General features: G+C 54.3%; 1 protein-coding gene across 4 annotated transcripts in view; it reads left to right on the forward strand.

Moving 5' to 3' along the window:
- The window catches only part of SLC27A1 (solute carrier family 27 member 1), a 40700-nt gene that overhangs the window by 24894 nt on the left and 3094 nt on the right, over nucleotides 1–12712 (forward strand). For all 4 annotated transcript variants that reach the window (XM_018051382.1, XM_018051383.1, XM_018051385.1 and 1 more), the window contains exons 3-12: nucleotides 1503–1897; nucleotides 2026–2187; nucleotides 2281–2350; nucleotides 3167–3258; nucleotides 3330–3439; nucleotides 9383–9592; nucleotides 10711–10837; nucleotides 10928–11065; nucleotides 11138–11302; nucleotides 11983–12129. In XM_018051382.1, coding sequence (XP_017906871.1) covers nucleotides 1503–1897; nucleotides 2026–2187; nucleotides 2281–2350; nucleotides 3167–3258; nucleotides 3330–3439; nucleotides 9383–9592; nucleotides 10711–10837; nucleotides 10928–11065; nucleotides 11138–11302; nucleotides 11983–12129 — 1616 coding nt within the window. The remainder of the gene's footprint in view (nucleotides 1–1502; nucleotides 1898–2025; nucleotides 2188–2280; nucleotides 2351–3166; nucleotides 3259–3329; nucleotides 3440–9382; nucleotides 9593–10710; nucleotides 10838–10927; nucleotides 11066–11137; nucleotides 11303–11982; nucleotides 12130–12712) is intronic.

Below are 12712 nucleotides of genomic sequence, written 5' to 3' on the forward strand. Positions count from 1 at the left end.
CTGGCTATCTCCGGGGCCACCACTGCCTCCATTCTGACCCATGTCATTCTGACAGCCTTGTCATCATCTAGCACTTTCCTCATGCTCATTCATTTATGTAGAGGGGGTTTCTCTCCTGGGAAAACTATGAGGCTCGAAGGGTTGGATCTAGTCATCTCTGAGCCAAGAATGCCCAGCGTGCAGTAGGTGCTGGTACCAAGAAAAAAAGAAATCCTGAAACAAAAATAAAGCCAATTAGATCTTCTAATTAAAATATAAATAAAGCCAATTAGATCTTCAAACTGAAAAAAAACAAAACACAGTAGGCCCTGAGACACATCAGCTGCCGTCATGAATTAAGGACAGAGGGAATGAATGAATGAATGAAAACGCTGAGGTCTGTTGTGAATCTGTTGAGTCTGAGGAAGCCATTGCAGGGAATTAAGGAAGCAGCACAGAGGAAGCAGTAGGGATGCACAAAGGATGGTTCTGATAACCAATCTGATGCTAAAACTGGTGGGACACAATAGCCAGATGAAGCCTAAAGAGGGAGCAGAGTCAAGACCACTTGTATTGGTCAGGGCAGAGGAAGCTGCTGTAACAAACAGGTCCTCACTCATCAGTGGCTTAACCCAGCACCAAGTTACCTCTCAGAGCCAGGGGCTCTGGATGGTGGGCCAGGGAGCCAGATAAAGCCAGGAGACCACTTGTTTCTTGAGCTCCTGTACTAGGAAATTTTGACTTTCTTGGTTCGTGATCTAAAAGCCATCACTTTTGCTTTAAACAATACAAACAAGTTCAAGTCTCACTCATCTCAAACGGCCTGGTGTCAGCGATGGCTGCTCATCCCAACAGGGTCATTCAGGAGGCTGGCTCCTTCTCCTGGAGTTCTCCTTTCCCCTCTGACGTCTGATCGCCTTGTATCCGCTGTCAGGTGGGGACAGAGGAACAGGACACCTGCCACTGGGGCCTCTCACTAGCCTGTCTCCTGGCCCCACCTGGGGCAGAGGCAGCTCCCCGCCTTAGGTGGGGGCACCCGAGCTGGGTGGCCCAGTCACCTCAGCCTAGTGCCATTCAGTGACTCGAGAGTGGGGCAGCCACGCAGCTCAGGGATGGACCCCAGGGCTCAGCTGAGGCAGGCAGGGCATGAGGAGTCCAGGCTGGAGGCAGTGTGGAGTCAGCATGGGGTACTCTGGATCCCCCAGTAAGGAGAAAGGAGGACTGGGCCCTGGCTCCTGAGGGTCACCGGGCAAGCTGTGATGCGGGAGGACAGGGTGAGTCTGATTAGCACTGCATAGCCAGCTTTGAGAATCCGCCTCCTTCTGGGCTGGTTGGGAAATAGCCCTTTGCCCTTAGTCCTCCGAGAGACCCGGCACCCCAAGCATCCTCTTTGAACCCTCGCCGCCCTTAGGGAACTGGGGTCTCTTCCTCTGCCCTCTCCGTGTGGGGATGCCGAGGCTTGGGGAGGTATCCTGGGGTGAGTGGGGCACCCAGTGACACCGGCTCCTCATCCCCCCTGCCAGCGGCCTCTCCGTGCTGATACGCGTGCGCCTGGAGCTGCGGCGGCACCAGCGCGCACGCCACACCATCCCGCAGATCTTCCAGGCGGTGGTTCAGCGGCAGCCCGAGCGCCTGGCGCTAGTGGACGCGGGCAGCGGTGTGTGCTGGACCTTCGCGCAGCTGGATGCCTACTCCAACGCTGTGGCCAACTTGTTCCGCCGGCTGGGCTTCGCGCCGGGTGACGTGGTGGCCATCTTCATGGAGGGCCGGCCTGAGTTTGTGGGGCTTTGGCTGGGCCTGGCCAAGGCAGGTGTGGAGGCCGCGCTGCTCAACGTGAACCTGCGGCGGGAGCCCCTGGCTTTCTGCCTGGGCACCTCGGGCGCCAAAGCCCTGGTCTTCGGAGGGGAGCTGGCGGCGGGTGAGGCCGGGTGTGGGTAGCATCTTCTCGGTGGGGGCCTGGGGCTGCTCAGGGCAAGGAGGCAGTGCTTCCCCGGCCCTGGGAGGGGCACCTGTCCATCTTCAACCACGACATGTTTCGCGCCGCAGCGGTGGCGGAGGTGAGCGGGCAGTTGGGCAAGAGCCTGGTCAAGTTCTGTTCTGGAGACGTGGGGCCTGATGGCGTCTTACCGGACACCCAACTCCTGGACCCGCTGTTGAAGGAGACCTCCACAGCCCCCCTGGTGCAGCTCCCTGGCAAGGGCATGGATGGTGAGTCCAGGTGGGATCCCCCTGCCCGTGCCTATCCTGTCCCCTCGTCCCACCCAGCCCAGCCTCTGGTCCCAACACCCGTGTCTCTCTCAGATCGACTCTTCTACATCTACACGTCGGGGACCACGGGGCTGCCCAAGGCTGCCATCATCGTGCACAGCAGGTGAGGGGCTCGTGGGTGTTGCCCACCCCGCTTCCGCCGCCCCCACCCCCACCCACACTGGAGAGCCACTCCAGGTCGTCTCTAAGGCTTTATCCTCCTGCCTCCCTCCCCACCCCAACCACCCCCTGGCCGCCGCCCCCCCGTCCCCCCCCCCCACCCCACCCCCCCGCCCCAGCTCTTGTTGAGGATATTGCGGGCATCTTGAACTCAACTGGGTAAAACCCACAGCCCATCTCAGGACCCAGTGCTGTCCTCTGCCCCTCCTCAGCCTCCGCCTGCCCCCAACAGCCCTCCTCTCCTCCACGACCAGAGGACATCCCAACTCATGCCAAACCGCCCTGTACTTACCTTGGCCCTTGGATAAAAAGCCTCATTCGTGTTGTGCCGCTTCTCTGATGCCATTTTCCTCCTCTGCCTCTTGGCTCGCTCTGTCCTCAATTCCTCCAACCTGCCAGGCTGCTTCTGACCTCAGGACCTTTGCATATGCTCCGCACTTCACCTGCTTGCCCTTCCCTAGCTCTCCCCACAGCTCCTTCTTACCAGGTCTCAGTCACCTCCCCAGCGAGGATACCCCAGCCTCCCTGGCTTTGTCCCCTTCAGCCTCTCTCTGTTGCTCTGTTATATTCCTCATGGCACCAAGCGTCATTTCCTTTCTTTGTTGCGTGTTCCTCACCCGCCGGCCTCTAAGGCCCCTAAGAGCTGGGCTGGCTCCGCCTGGGTCCCTGCTGTGTCCCCAGTACCCAGCACGCTGCCCCCCCCACTCCCACGCTTTTCTCGGGGACGTGGGCCCCAGCCCCTGCACTCCCTGCCCCACAGGTACTACCGCATCGCGGCATTTGGGCACTACTCCTACAGCATGCAGGCAGCAGATGTGCTCTACGACTGTCTGCCCCTGTACCACTCGGCAGGTACCACGGGGCGGCTCGGGCGGGGAAGGGGGCGGGGGCCGGGGACCCCTCACCGAGTCCACTCTCTGCAGGGAACATCATGGGCGTGGGTCAGTGTCTCATCTATGGGCTGACGGTGGTCCTGCGCAAGAAGTTTTCAGCCAGCCGCTTCTGGGATGATTGCGTCAAGTACAACTGCACGGTCAGGCCCCGCCCTGCCCCTGTCAGGCCCCGCCCCCGCCTGGTCAGGCCCCGCCCCTCTTTCACCACTACCCTCCTCCCACCCGTCTGCCTTACTTCTCTGAATGGCTGCCTTGCAGGGACGTGAGGGGGCTCGGAGGGGGTCATCGGTGCTTTATGCTCTCTGTCGGGCCAGAGACTAAACCTTCAACGTGTAAGCTCCTTGTAGCCTCATAGCTGCTTGGGAGCAGGCAAAGGCATCACACCCATTTTGCAGGTAGGGAAACTGAGGCTTCTAATGCAGTTAGGATTGGACGCAGACTGCCTGAGCTCCTTAAGATGCTACCTTCCCCACACCCTGTGCCAGAAAGGTTTTCCCTGCTGGTAGCTGCAGGCAAATGGGTGGGTCATGCTTCCTGGTGGGGTAAGCATGAGGCAGAGGTGGAGGGCATCCACTGTCCTGCAGAGCAGGTAGGGGTTAAGACAAGTCCTTTCCTCCCCTCTCCCCTCCTCAGTGCGAGGAGACAGCTGAAAGGTTTCAGTGCCATGGTGGGGCTGGAAATACAGGTGCTAGTACCTTCCTCCAGGTGGAGGAAAGAGTGAGAAGGGGGTGTGTCCAGAGACTGACAAATTGGGAGGTACTGCCCTCACCTTGAACAGGCGGGGGCTGGGAGGGGTTCAGCCAGTTGCCTGAATCACACAGTAGGGCAGGGTGGGGGCTCTGGGCTGGCATCCTGTGGGGTCCCTCAGGGTGAGGGCTGTGCCATGCTCTGCTTCTGAGGATTTTATGTTCTACTTGGAGGTGTGTGTGTGTGGGGGGGGGGTCTTGGGAAAAATTGCTAATCTGAATCTTGACATGGAAAACAGTCCATTTGATTAACTTAATTATTGACAGTTGCAAATACAAATGCGGACAGAAACGTTTAGGGGCTTCCCAGGCACCCATCCTTCAGCTCCAGAGGAGTCAGATACTCTGTCCTCCCCTCTCCGCCTCCCCACCCATGTCCCTCCTCCAGTCTTATGAAGCAGCTCCAGACAGCAGCCTGTTTCCTGCATAGATAGCTCAGTAAAACCTCCAAAAGATGATTGTTTTTTTTTTTCTAATTGAGGTGAAATTTACATAAGTTTAGCCATTTGAAGTGGACACTTGAGTGGTATTTAGTCTGTTTACAGTGTTGTGCCACTAGCCCCTCTATACAGTTCTGAAAACCTTCCATCACCTGAAAAGGAAATCCTGTCCCCACTGGCAGCCACTCCCCATTCCTCCCTCCCAGCCCCATGGCAACCAGGAAGCTTTCTGTCTCTGTGTGCTGGCCTGTTCTGGACATTTCTTGTAGATGGGACCTCTGTGTGGGCTTTTGTGTTTGGTGAGGGCTGTTCTTAAAACAAAAGATCTGAAAGCAGAGTCTCAAAGAGATATTTGTCCATCCATGTTCATAGCAGAATATTCACAATAGATAAAACATGAAAGCAACCCGAGTGTCCATCCACAGATGAATGGATAAGCAAAATGGTCCATCCCTACAATGGAATATTATTCAGCCTCGAAAAGGAAGAGATTCTGACACAGGCTACAACGTGCATGAACGTTGCAGATATTATGCGAAATGAAATATGCCCATCAAAAAAAGACAAATACCGCCTGATTTCACTTACATTAGGTACTCACAGTAGCTAGAATCATAAACAAAATAGAGTGGTGGTTGCCAGGGGCTGGGAGGAGGGAAGAATGGGGAATTAGCATTTAATGGGGATACAGTTTTAGATTTACAAGATGAAAAGAGTTCTGGGATGGATGGTGGTGAAGGCTGCTCAATAATGTAAATGTGTTTAATACCCCTTTAAAATAGCTACCCAGGTGGTGCAGTGGTAAAGAATCTGCCTGCCAATCGGGATACAGACTCGATTCCTGGATTCGGAAGATCCCCTGGAGAAGGAAACGGCAATCCACTCCAGTATTCTTGCCTGGGAAATCCAAAGAACAGAGGAGCCTGGCGGGCTACAGTCCATAGAGTTGTTAAGAATCAAACATGACGAGGGACTGAGCATGCACACACAGAAAAATGACTAAGATGGAAAAAGAAAATGCTAAGGTGGTGAATTTTACGTTATGTGTATTTTACCACGATAAAATAAAGAGAAAAAAAAAGGAGGAGAAAAACCCCACAGCCACATAGCTGCAGTATCATTATCACAGCCCCAAAGCGACAGGATTTCTCAACCATCAGGAACCCGGACACTGATCCCCAGTGTTTTACCATGTCAAAAATATGGGTTTTCTTGTTTCTGTATATTCTTTAAAATTTTTAATTAGATAAAACCTACACACAGCAACTAGTTGATGTTTCTTGTAAGATTCCTTGTCTATCTCTCATTCTTTCTCCTTTTTCTCCCTCCCTTCCCTTATAATTTATTTATTGAAGAAAGGGGGTTTGCCCTGTGGTGTGTTCCCAGTCTGGGGATTGCTGCAAGGTCCCTTGACATACTCCTGTCACTCTGGTATTTCCTGTACCTTGGGAGTAGGGTTAAGCCCAGCGATTTTTTTTTTTTAATCTATTTTTTAAAATGGAAGTGTAGTTAATTGACCATGTTGTGTTAGTTTCAGGTGTACAGCAAAGTGATTCCGTTATACATATCTATTCTTTTTCCGATTCTTTTCCATTACAGGTTATTGCAAGGTATTGAGTATAGTTCCCTCAGCTACACAGTATGTCCTGCGGTTATTTTATATATAGTCGAGTGTATCTGCTAATCCCAGAGTCCTAGTTTGTCCCTTCCCACCCCTGATCCCCTTTCATAACTATTAGTTTTCTATGTCTGTGAGTCTGTTTCTGTTTTGTAAATAAGTTCATTTGTATCGGTTTTTTAGATACCGCACGTAAGTGATATATGATAGTTGTCTTTCTCTGCCTGACTGACTTCATTTTATATGGTACTCTCTAGGTCCATCCACGGTGCTGCAAATGGCATCATTTCGTTCTTTTTTTATGGCTGAGTAGTGTGTCTATTCCATTGTGTATACGCACCACATCCTCTTTATCCATTCATCTGTCAGTGGACATTTGGGTTGCTTCCATGTGAACACTGAGATGCATGTATCTTTTCAGATTAGAGTTTTGTCCAGATATATGCCTGGAAGTGGGATTGCTGGGTCATATGGTAGCTCTGTTTTTAGTTTTTTTAAGGGCTGTCTGTGCTGTTCTCCATAGTGGAAGCTCAGCATTTCTCAACTGCAGTGCTGTGGAGACTTGGCTGCCTCGTTCTCTGTGGTGGGGGCCATCCTTTGCACAGTAGGATCTTTAACAGCATTTCTGGCCTAAAATCACTGGATGCCACCAGGACCCCACCTCCCAACTGTGATAATTAAAAATGTGTCCAGACGTTGTCAAGTGTCTTGGCCACGGTTGAAAACCACTGCTTTAGACAGATATTTGATTGATTCAACGTCTACTTTTTTGTCTGGGGCTCCCTGTGGGTGGTGTCATGGCCTCCTCCTGGGAGGCCCGCAGTGTCTGGTGGTCCCTCTCTTTGTCCTTGACATGCATATGGTGCATCGGGCTTTGCTCACTGTCTCCAGGCCCCTGAAAGGCTTCCGTTCTGTTTCCTTGAAGAGTTATTTCTGTGACCAAGAGAACGCATTGGGGAGCTCTATGAAGATTAGATAGGGTGGACTCCTCAAGTGAAAATCACTCAGTCGTGTCCAACTCTCTATGACCCCATGGACTGTAGCCCGCCAGGCTCCTCTGTCCATGGAATTCTCCAGGCAAGAATACTGGATTGGGTAGTCGTTCCCTTCTCCAGGGATCTTTCCTACCCAGGGATCAAACCCAGGTCTCCCGCACTGCAGGAGGATTGTTTACCGTCTGAGCCACCAGGGATGCCACCAGGACTTAAGAAATGCTGCTGGGTTCAGAAATCCCATCTCATGGCTGTTGGGTGGGGGAAACTGCATGGCTGTTTGTTTGTTTTTTTCACAGCAGTGGGTGCTGGCCCAGATCAACTGGCCAGCTGTCCTCATCAGAGGCTGTAATCTGCTTTCTTGGCTGCATACAGCAGGTGGGCAGGCAATAGACAAGTCAACCCATCATCCATCCATGGGTATACAGTTCCTGTGTCTCCCTGTCCGTTTGGGTGTGTACATTTGCAGTTGTAGTGGGGGTCCCAGGTTGACGATTCACTCCTAGCTTCTGCCCAGATGCTGCCCCGCAGGCTGGAGGTCACAGCATGGGGCACCTGGTGTCTCCCTCTCTGAGCTGACCTGAGTTGCTTTCCTTTTAGCCCTGGGTCTGTCTGAAGGTCCAGGCCAGAGTAAAGATCAGCTGTTTGACTCTCAGTATGCAGAGCTGGCCTCAGAGCCACGGGGATGTCATTGTCACTTTTAGCTGCCTCCGTTGTGGTTGTGTTATCCCTTCCCCAGCCTAATTTCTGAAGAGGACAGTTGAAAGCTGCCTGGGACGACTTATGATGGTCTGGAGGGCAGCTCTGTTCTTAGGCAGGACTTTGTCAGCTGACAGGTAAAACCAAAACCCTAACCCCAGCCCTAACCTAAACTCTCGCTTTCTTGACGAAAGAGATATAGCAACTTATGGAACTGAGGAGGCCAAATAGTGGACAGCTTCAGGCACACCTTGATTGGGGTGGGGGGAAGTCTATCTCTGTCTTGTTTTTCTCTTCCTCTTGATCTCTTCTTTCCTTAGTGGGTGGCTTCCTCTCCACTCTTCCTTCCCCAGGAGGGTTCCCAGCAGCTCCAGTTGACAAACAGCCTGTGTTCCCACCATCCATTAAAAGTCTCAGGGATGATTCTCATTGGCTGAGCTGTGGTCACATGCTTATCCTTGAACCAATCATTGTCTGAGGATGGACTGGGCTGATTGGCCAGGCTGTATGACTTGCTCTGCCCTGGAAATAGGGTGGGCTGGGCCACCAAGACAGGGGAAGGAGCGGAGGGCAGAGGGAGAGAAACCGTCAGGTGTCTCTGATCTTGCCTTGCCCAGGCTTGCCTCCTGGTGATCTTTGCCCAACTGTATCTCCTCTCTGGATTCTTGGTGACTTCACCTTCAATAGAGAGTGTTGGGAAGATTAAACAGATGAACTCTGTGTTCGACAGGCTTGTATTCATCAGATCCACACCAAGTCCTGCTCAGCCTTGGTGGCATTTGAACTGAGACCTGACTCTCAGTGTGTCAGAGGGAGGAGTGTCCTAGGCAAAGGGAACAGTATGTTCAAAGGCCCTGAGGAGAAGACCTATGTGACAAGGGCCGAGTGAGCACAGGAGCTGGAGAGACACAAGGTAGTGAGCAAGGCAGGGCCAGATGGAGCTGACCACAGGTCCAATTTTATAATGCGTTTTGGTGTGAGCACTTTGGAGCTATGATTGCCATGGTGCTTCATTCTGAACATGTAACTGTTTCATTGAGACTCTGGTGCCCGGAGGCCAGATTCCAATCAGATTTTACCACGTTATCAGCCTTGGTGGGCGCTTACTGTCTGTGAGCATCTGTAAAGTGGGGAGGGTACATTCGGAAGCCCACCTGAAGATGAGGACTCAAGGGCAACTGGGGTATCTGGGAGACGACCCCAGAGGTGGAGCCACAGGAAAGAGAGAGAAGGAGCCGGCGGAGAGGGGTGATCAGTAGGTGACTCCCTGAGCCACTGGGGCTAGGTCTGTGCTGTGACTTCAGAGAAGCCACAAAGAACATGACCTGACAGTTATCCCACCCCTAGGTCAGAGCTGTGGGCGGGCAGCCTGAGCTCAGACAGGGCTCTGAGCGAGTGCATAGGTATAAATGGTCTGGACTGTTCTCCTGCTGTCAATCTTTAAGGCCATTTTGCTCCTAGCACCCAGATGGGAGGAAGAAGGTTTTGGGTCTAGGGGGGCCTCCAGCCCGCAGCAGCCTCCGCTCCCAGTGGGCTCCTCTCGGCCCCAGCACAGGCGCCCACTGCTTGCTTCCCACCCCACCCCCAGGTGGTCCAGTACATCGGGGAGATCTGCCGCTACCTGCTGAAGCAGCCGGTGCGCGAGGCGGAAGGACGGCATCGTGTGCGCCTGGCAGTGGGCAACGGGCTGCGGCCGTCCATCTGGGAGGAGTTCACGGAGCGCTTCGGCGTCCGCCAGATCGGCGAGTTCTACGGGGCCACCGAGTGTAACTGCAGCATAGCCAACATGGACGGGAAGGTGGGCGCGGGCGGGGCGGCCCGGGCAGGGCTGGGGGTTCCGGGAGCACCGCTCCCTCTGCCTCGCCGGCCTGGGTTCCCATAGAGCAGCCTGGTTTGTGGTCGGCCTCTCGGCCAGGGTGCTGGGCAGCCTTCCTGCCAGCTTGCTCAGTCACCTGACTGTTGCCCCTGAGTTCCGATCACAGCGTGGCTCTGTGCCTCAGCTTTTCAGAGGCTCAATTTGTAGCAATAGAGGTGGAAGGGAGAGCAGGGTTCTGGGGGACCCAGGGCCAGGAATGGGGTGCTGATCTACTTGGCAAGTCACTCAGGCTTCTTGGGTCTCAGTTTCCTCATCAGTAAATGGGATTAACAACTTAGGTTTGTTCTGATCATGGAACATCCTGAACTCAGCATAGCACTCCTTCCCCCTGCAGTAAGCTCTCTGAAAACACGCAGACATTTATGATTAGCAAGTATTATCTCTGATATATCCTTGCAGGACCCTCCTTCTTCCTTATCAAGCGTTTCCCACCCAATGTCAGGGACAGGAAAGGAGAAGAATAAAGCAAGCGCCCCGGAGGCAGGCATTCTTTTCTGTCTCTTGCTGCTGGGGCCCCAGCATTGGACAACAAGGCCTGGTCCGCACCATGCACATGAGTTGAATGTGCAGCCCCAGAGTACACTCTTGTCCAACCAGCAGAGGTTGCTGCTGTAACAAACATGCCCAGCCACGTGCGGCAGTGCAAACCCATTAGATGGGCATTTCTGCTCATAGAGCTGAGCCAGGCAGTGTGCCATGCACTGGGCAGCAGCTCTGCCAGGGTCCCTTCACGGCTTCAGAGTCACTCTGGGCATCCCCTTCCTGCCAGCCTGGAGGGTTTTAAGGACCAAGAAGTGGTGGCCGACTGGCAGGTCTCCTCACGTGACTGCAAGGGAGGCTGGGAACAGGGAGAGAGGGGGCGTGATTCCTGATGGGAGCCTGCACTTCATAACCCCCTCGTTCAGATCATCGAAGGTCACAGAGTTAGTGCTAATTCTAGGCCCCGAGGCAGGAGAGGCAAGGTGTCGGGGGTGGGGGTCGGGGGAGGCCACGCCATATCACTGCAGGGCTCCTCGCTGACTGGGTTGGCCCCATCCCAGGTTGGTTCCTGTGGCTTCAACAGCCGCATCCTGCCCCACGTGTACCCCATCAGGCTGGTGAAGGTCAACGAGGACACCATGGAACTCCTGCGGGATGCCCAGGGCCTCTGCATCCCGTGCCAGACCGGTGAGCAGGGTCCTATCCGGTGCCCCCCGGGGAGCTAGGGGGCGAACCTCCCGCGCGCCCGGCACAGCCTGAGTGCTGCCTCCTCCCCAGGGGAGCCCGGCCTCCTCGTGGGTCAGATCAACCAGCAGGACCCGCTGCGTCGCTTTGATGGCTACATCAGCGAGAGTGCCACGAACAAGAAGATCGCCCACAGCGTCTTCCGCAAGGGTGACAGCGCCTACCTGTCAGGTGTGCAGAGCCCGGGGGCCGGCTGTGGCGGTGGTGGGCCACCGTCTCACCTCCCGCTCTCCCCTCTGCCAGGTGACGTGCTGGTGATGGATGAGCTGGGCTACATGTACTTCCGGGACCGCAGCGGGGACACCTTCCGCTGGCGTGGGGAGAACGTCTCCACCACTGAGGTGGAAGGCGTGCTAAGCCGCCTGCTGGGCCAGACAGATGTGGCTGTGTATGGAGTGGCTGTGCCAGGCAAGCTGGGGCTCCGGGGGTGGTCCCAGGGTCCTGGGGGCAGCCCCAGAGGAGCCCAGCCAAGAGGAACTTGGAGGTACAGGTGCCCTGGTAGGCAAGACCTAAAGCAGTGCACAGCCTGGACAACCGCTCAACAGGGTGGTGGCCTGGATCTGGAATTATTCCTCATGCCTGATGCTGCGCTTGTTTCCTCATCCAGGAAATGGGCTCATGAAATTAGCTGTGGCTCAAGGTTGCAGCGGAGAAGGCAATGGCACCCCACTCCAGTACTCTTGCCTGGAAGATCCCATGGATGGAACAGCCCGATAGGCTGCAGTCCATGAGGTTGCTAAGAGTCGGACACGACTAAGCGACATCACTTTGACTTTTCACTTTCATGCACTGGAGAAGGAAATGGCAACCCACTCCAGTGTTCTTGCCTGGAGAATCCCAGGGACGGGGGAGCCTGGCGGGCTGCTGTCTGTGGGGTCGCACAGAGTCGGACACGATTGAAGCGACTTAGCAGCAGCAGCAAGGTTGCAGGGAGTGCAGCAGGAGCTCAATAAAGTGTTCACTGCTTCAGCGAGCGTTATCCCAGGTGGATAGCGCTGGAGATCAGAAGCCAGAGGCCACCACTGGAGGATGGATCTGGTCTCATGGTGGGGCAAGGGTGGGGGTCTCAGCCAGATCTCTGTCTCTAGGAGTAGAGGGCAAAGCAGGCATGGCGGCCATCGCAGACCCCCTCGGCCAGCTGAGCCCGAACGCGCTGTACGAGGAGCTGCAGAAGGTGCTGGCGCCCTATGCCCGGCCCCTCTTCCTGCGCCTCCTGCCCCAGGTGGACACTACAGGTGCGGCCCCTGCCTCTCTGTCCGTCCACTTGTCAGTTTCTCAACCATTTACTTACCCGTTCTGGTTCCGCCCCTGCGCCTGGTCTAACCTGCTGTCCACGGCCAGCCGGCACTATGAGCTGAGCTCTCCTCTCGTCGTATTTGCACGCTTCCTTCTTTCCGCTCCTCACTCCTACCCCACTGGCTGTCCTGCAGTGTTTGGTGCATCTCTTCCTTTTCGGCATTTTTCCGAGGACTAGGAAGTTTGAGCGAATCATCTCACACATTTGAGGTTTCCTATTCTGTAAATCACCTGCTCGTATCTTTGACCGATCTTAGTATTGTCTCGTTTTTTCTTTGTGATTTACGGGAGTTCCTCCTAATAGTGCAGATGTTAATTCCTTAGCAATATCAGACATTTTAAATCTCCTCTATTTTGGAATCTGTTAACTTTGTCCATGGTGCCCTTTATTGAAAAGAAGCGTTAATTTTGATACAAAGGTAAACACCACCATCATCACCTCCGCCCCTGCTTTTTTAATCTTGAGGTTTGTACTTTTCAAGTCTCCTTCCTTATTTTTTAATGGCCAAGCAGCATAACTTG

Source organism: Capra hircus, chromosome 7 (assembly GCF_001704415.2).
Source record: "Capra hircus breed San Clemente chromosome 7, ASM170441v1, whole genome shotgun sequence".
Taxonomy (NCBI): Eukaryota; Metazoa; Chordata; class Mammalia; order Artiodactyla; family Bovidae; genus Capra; species Capra hircus.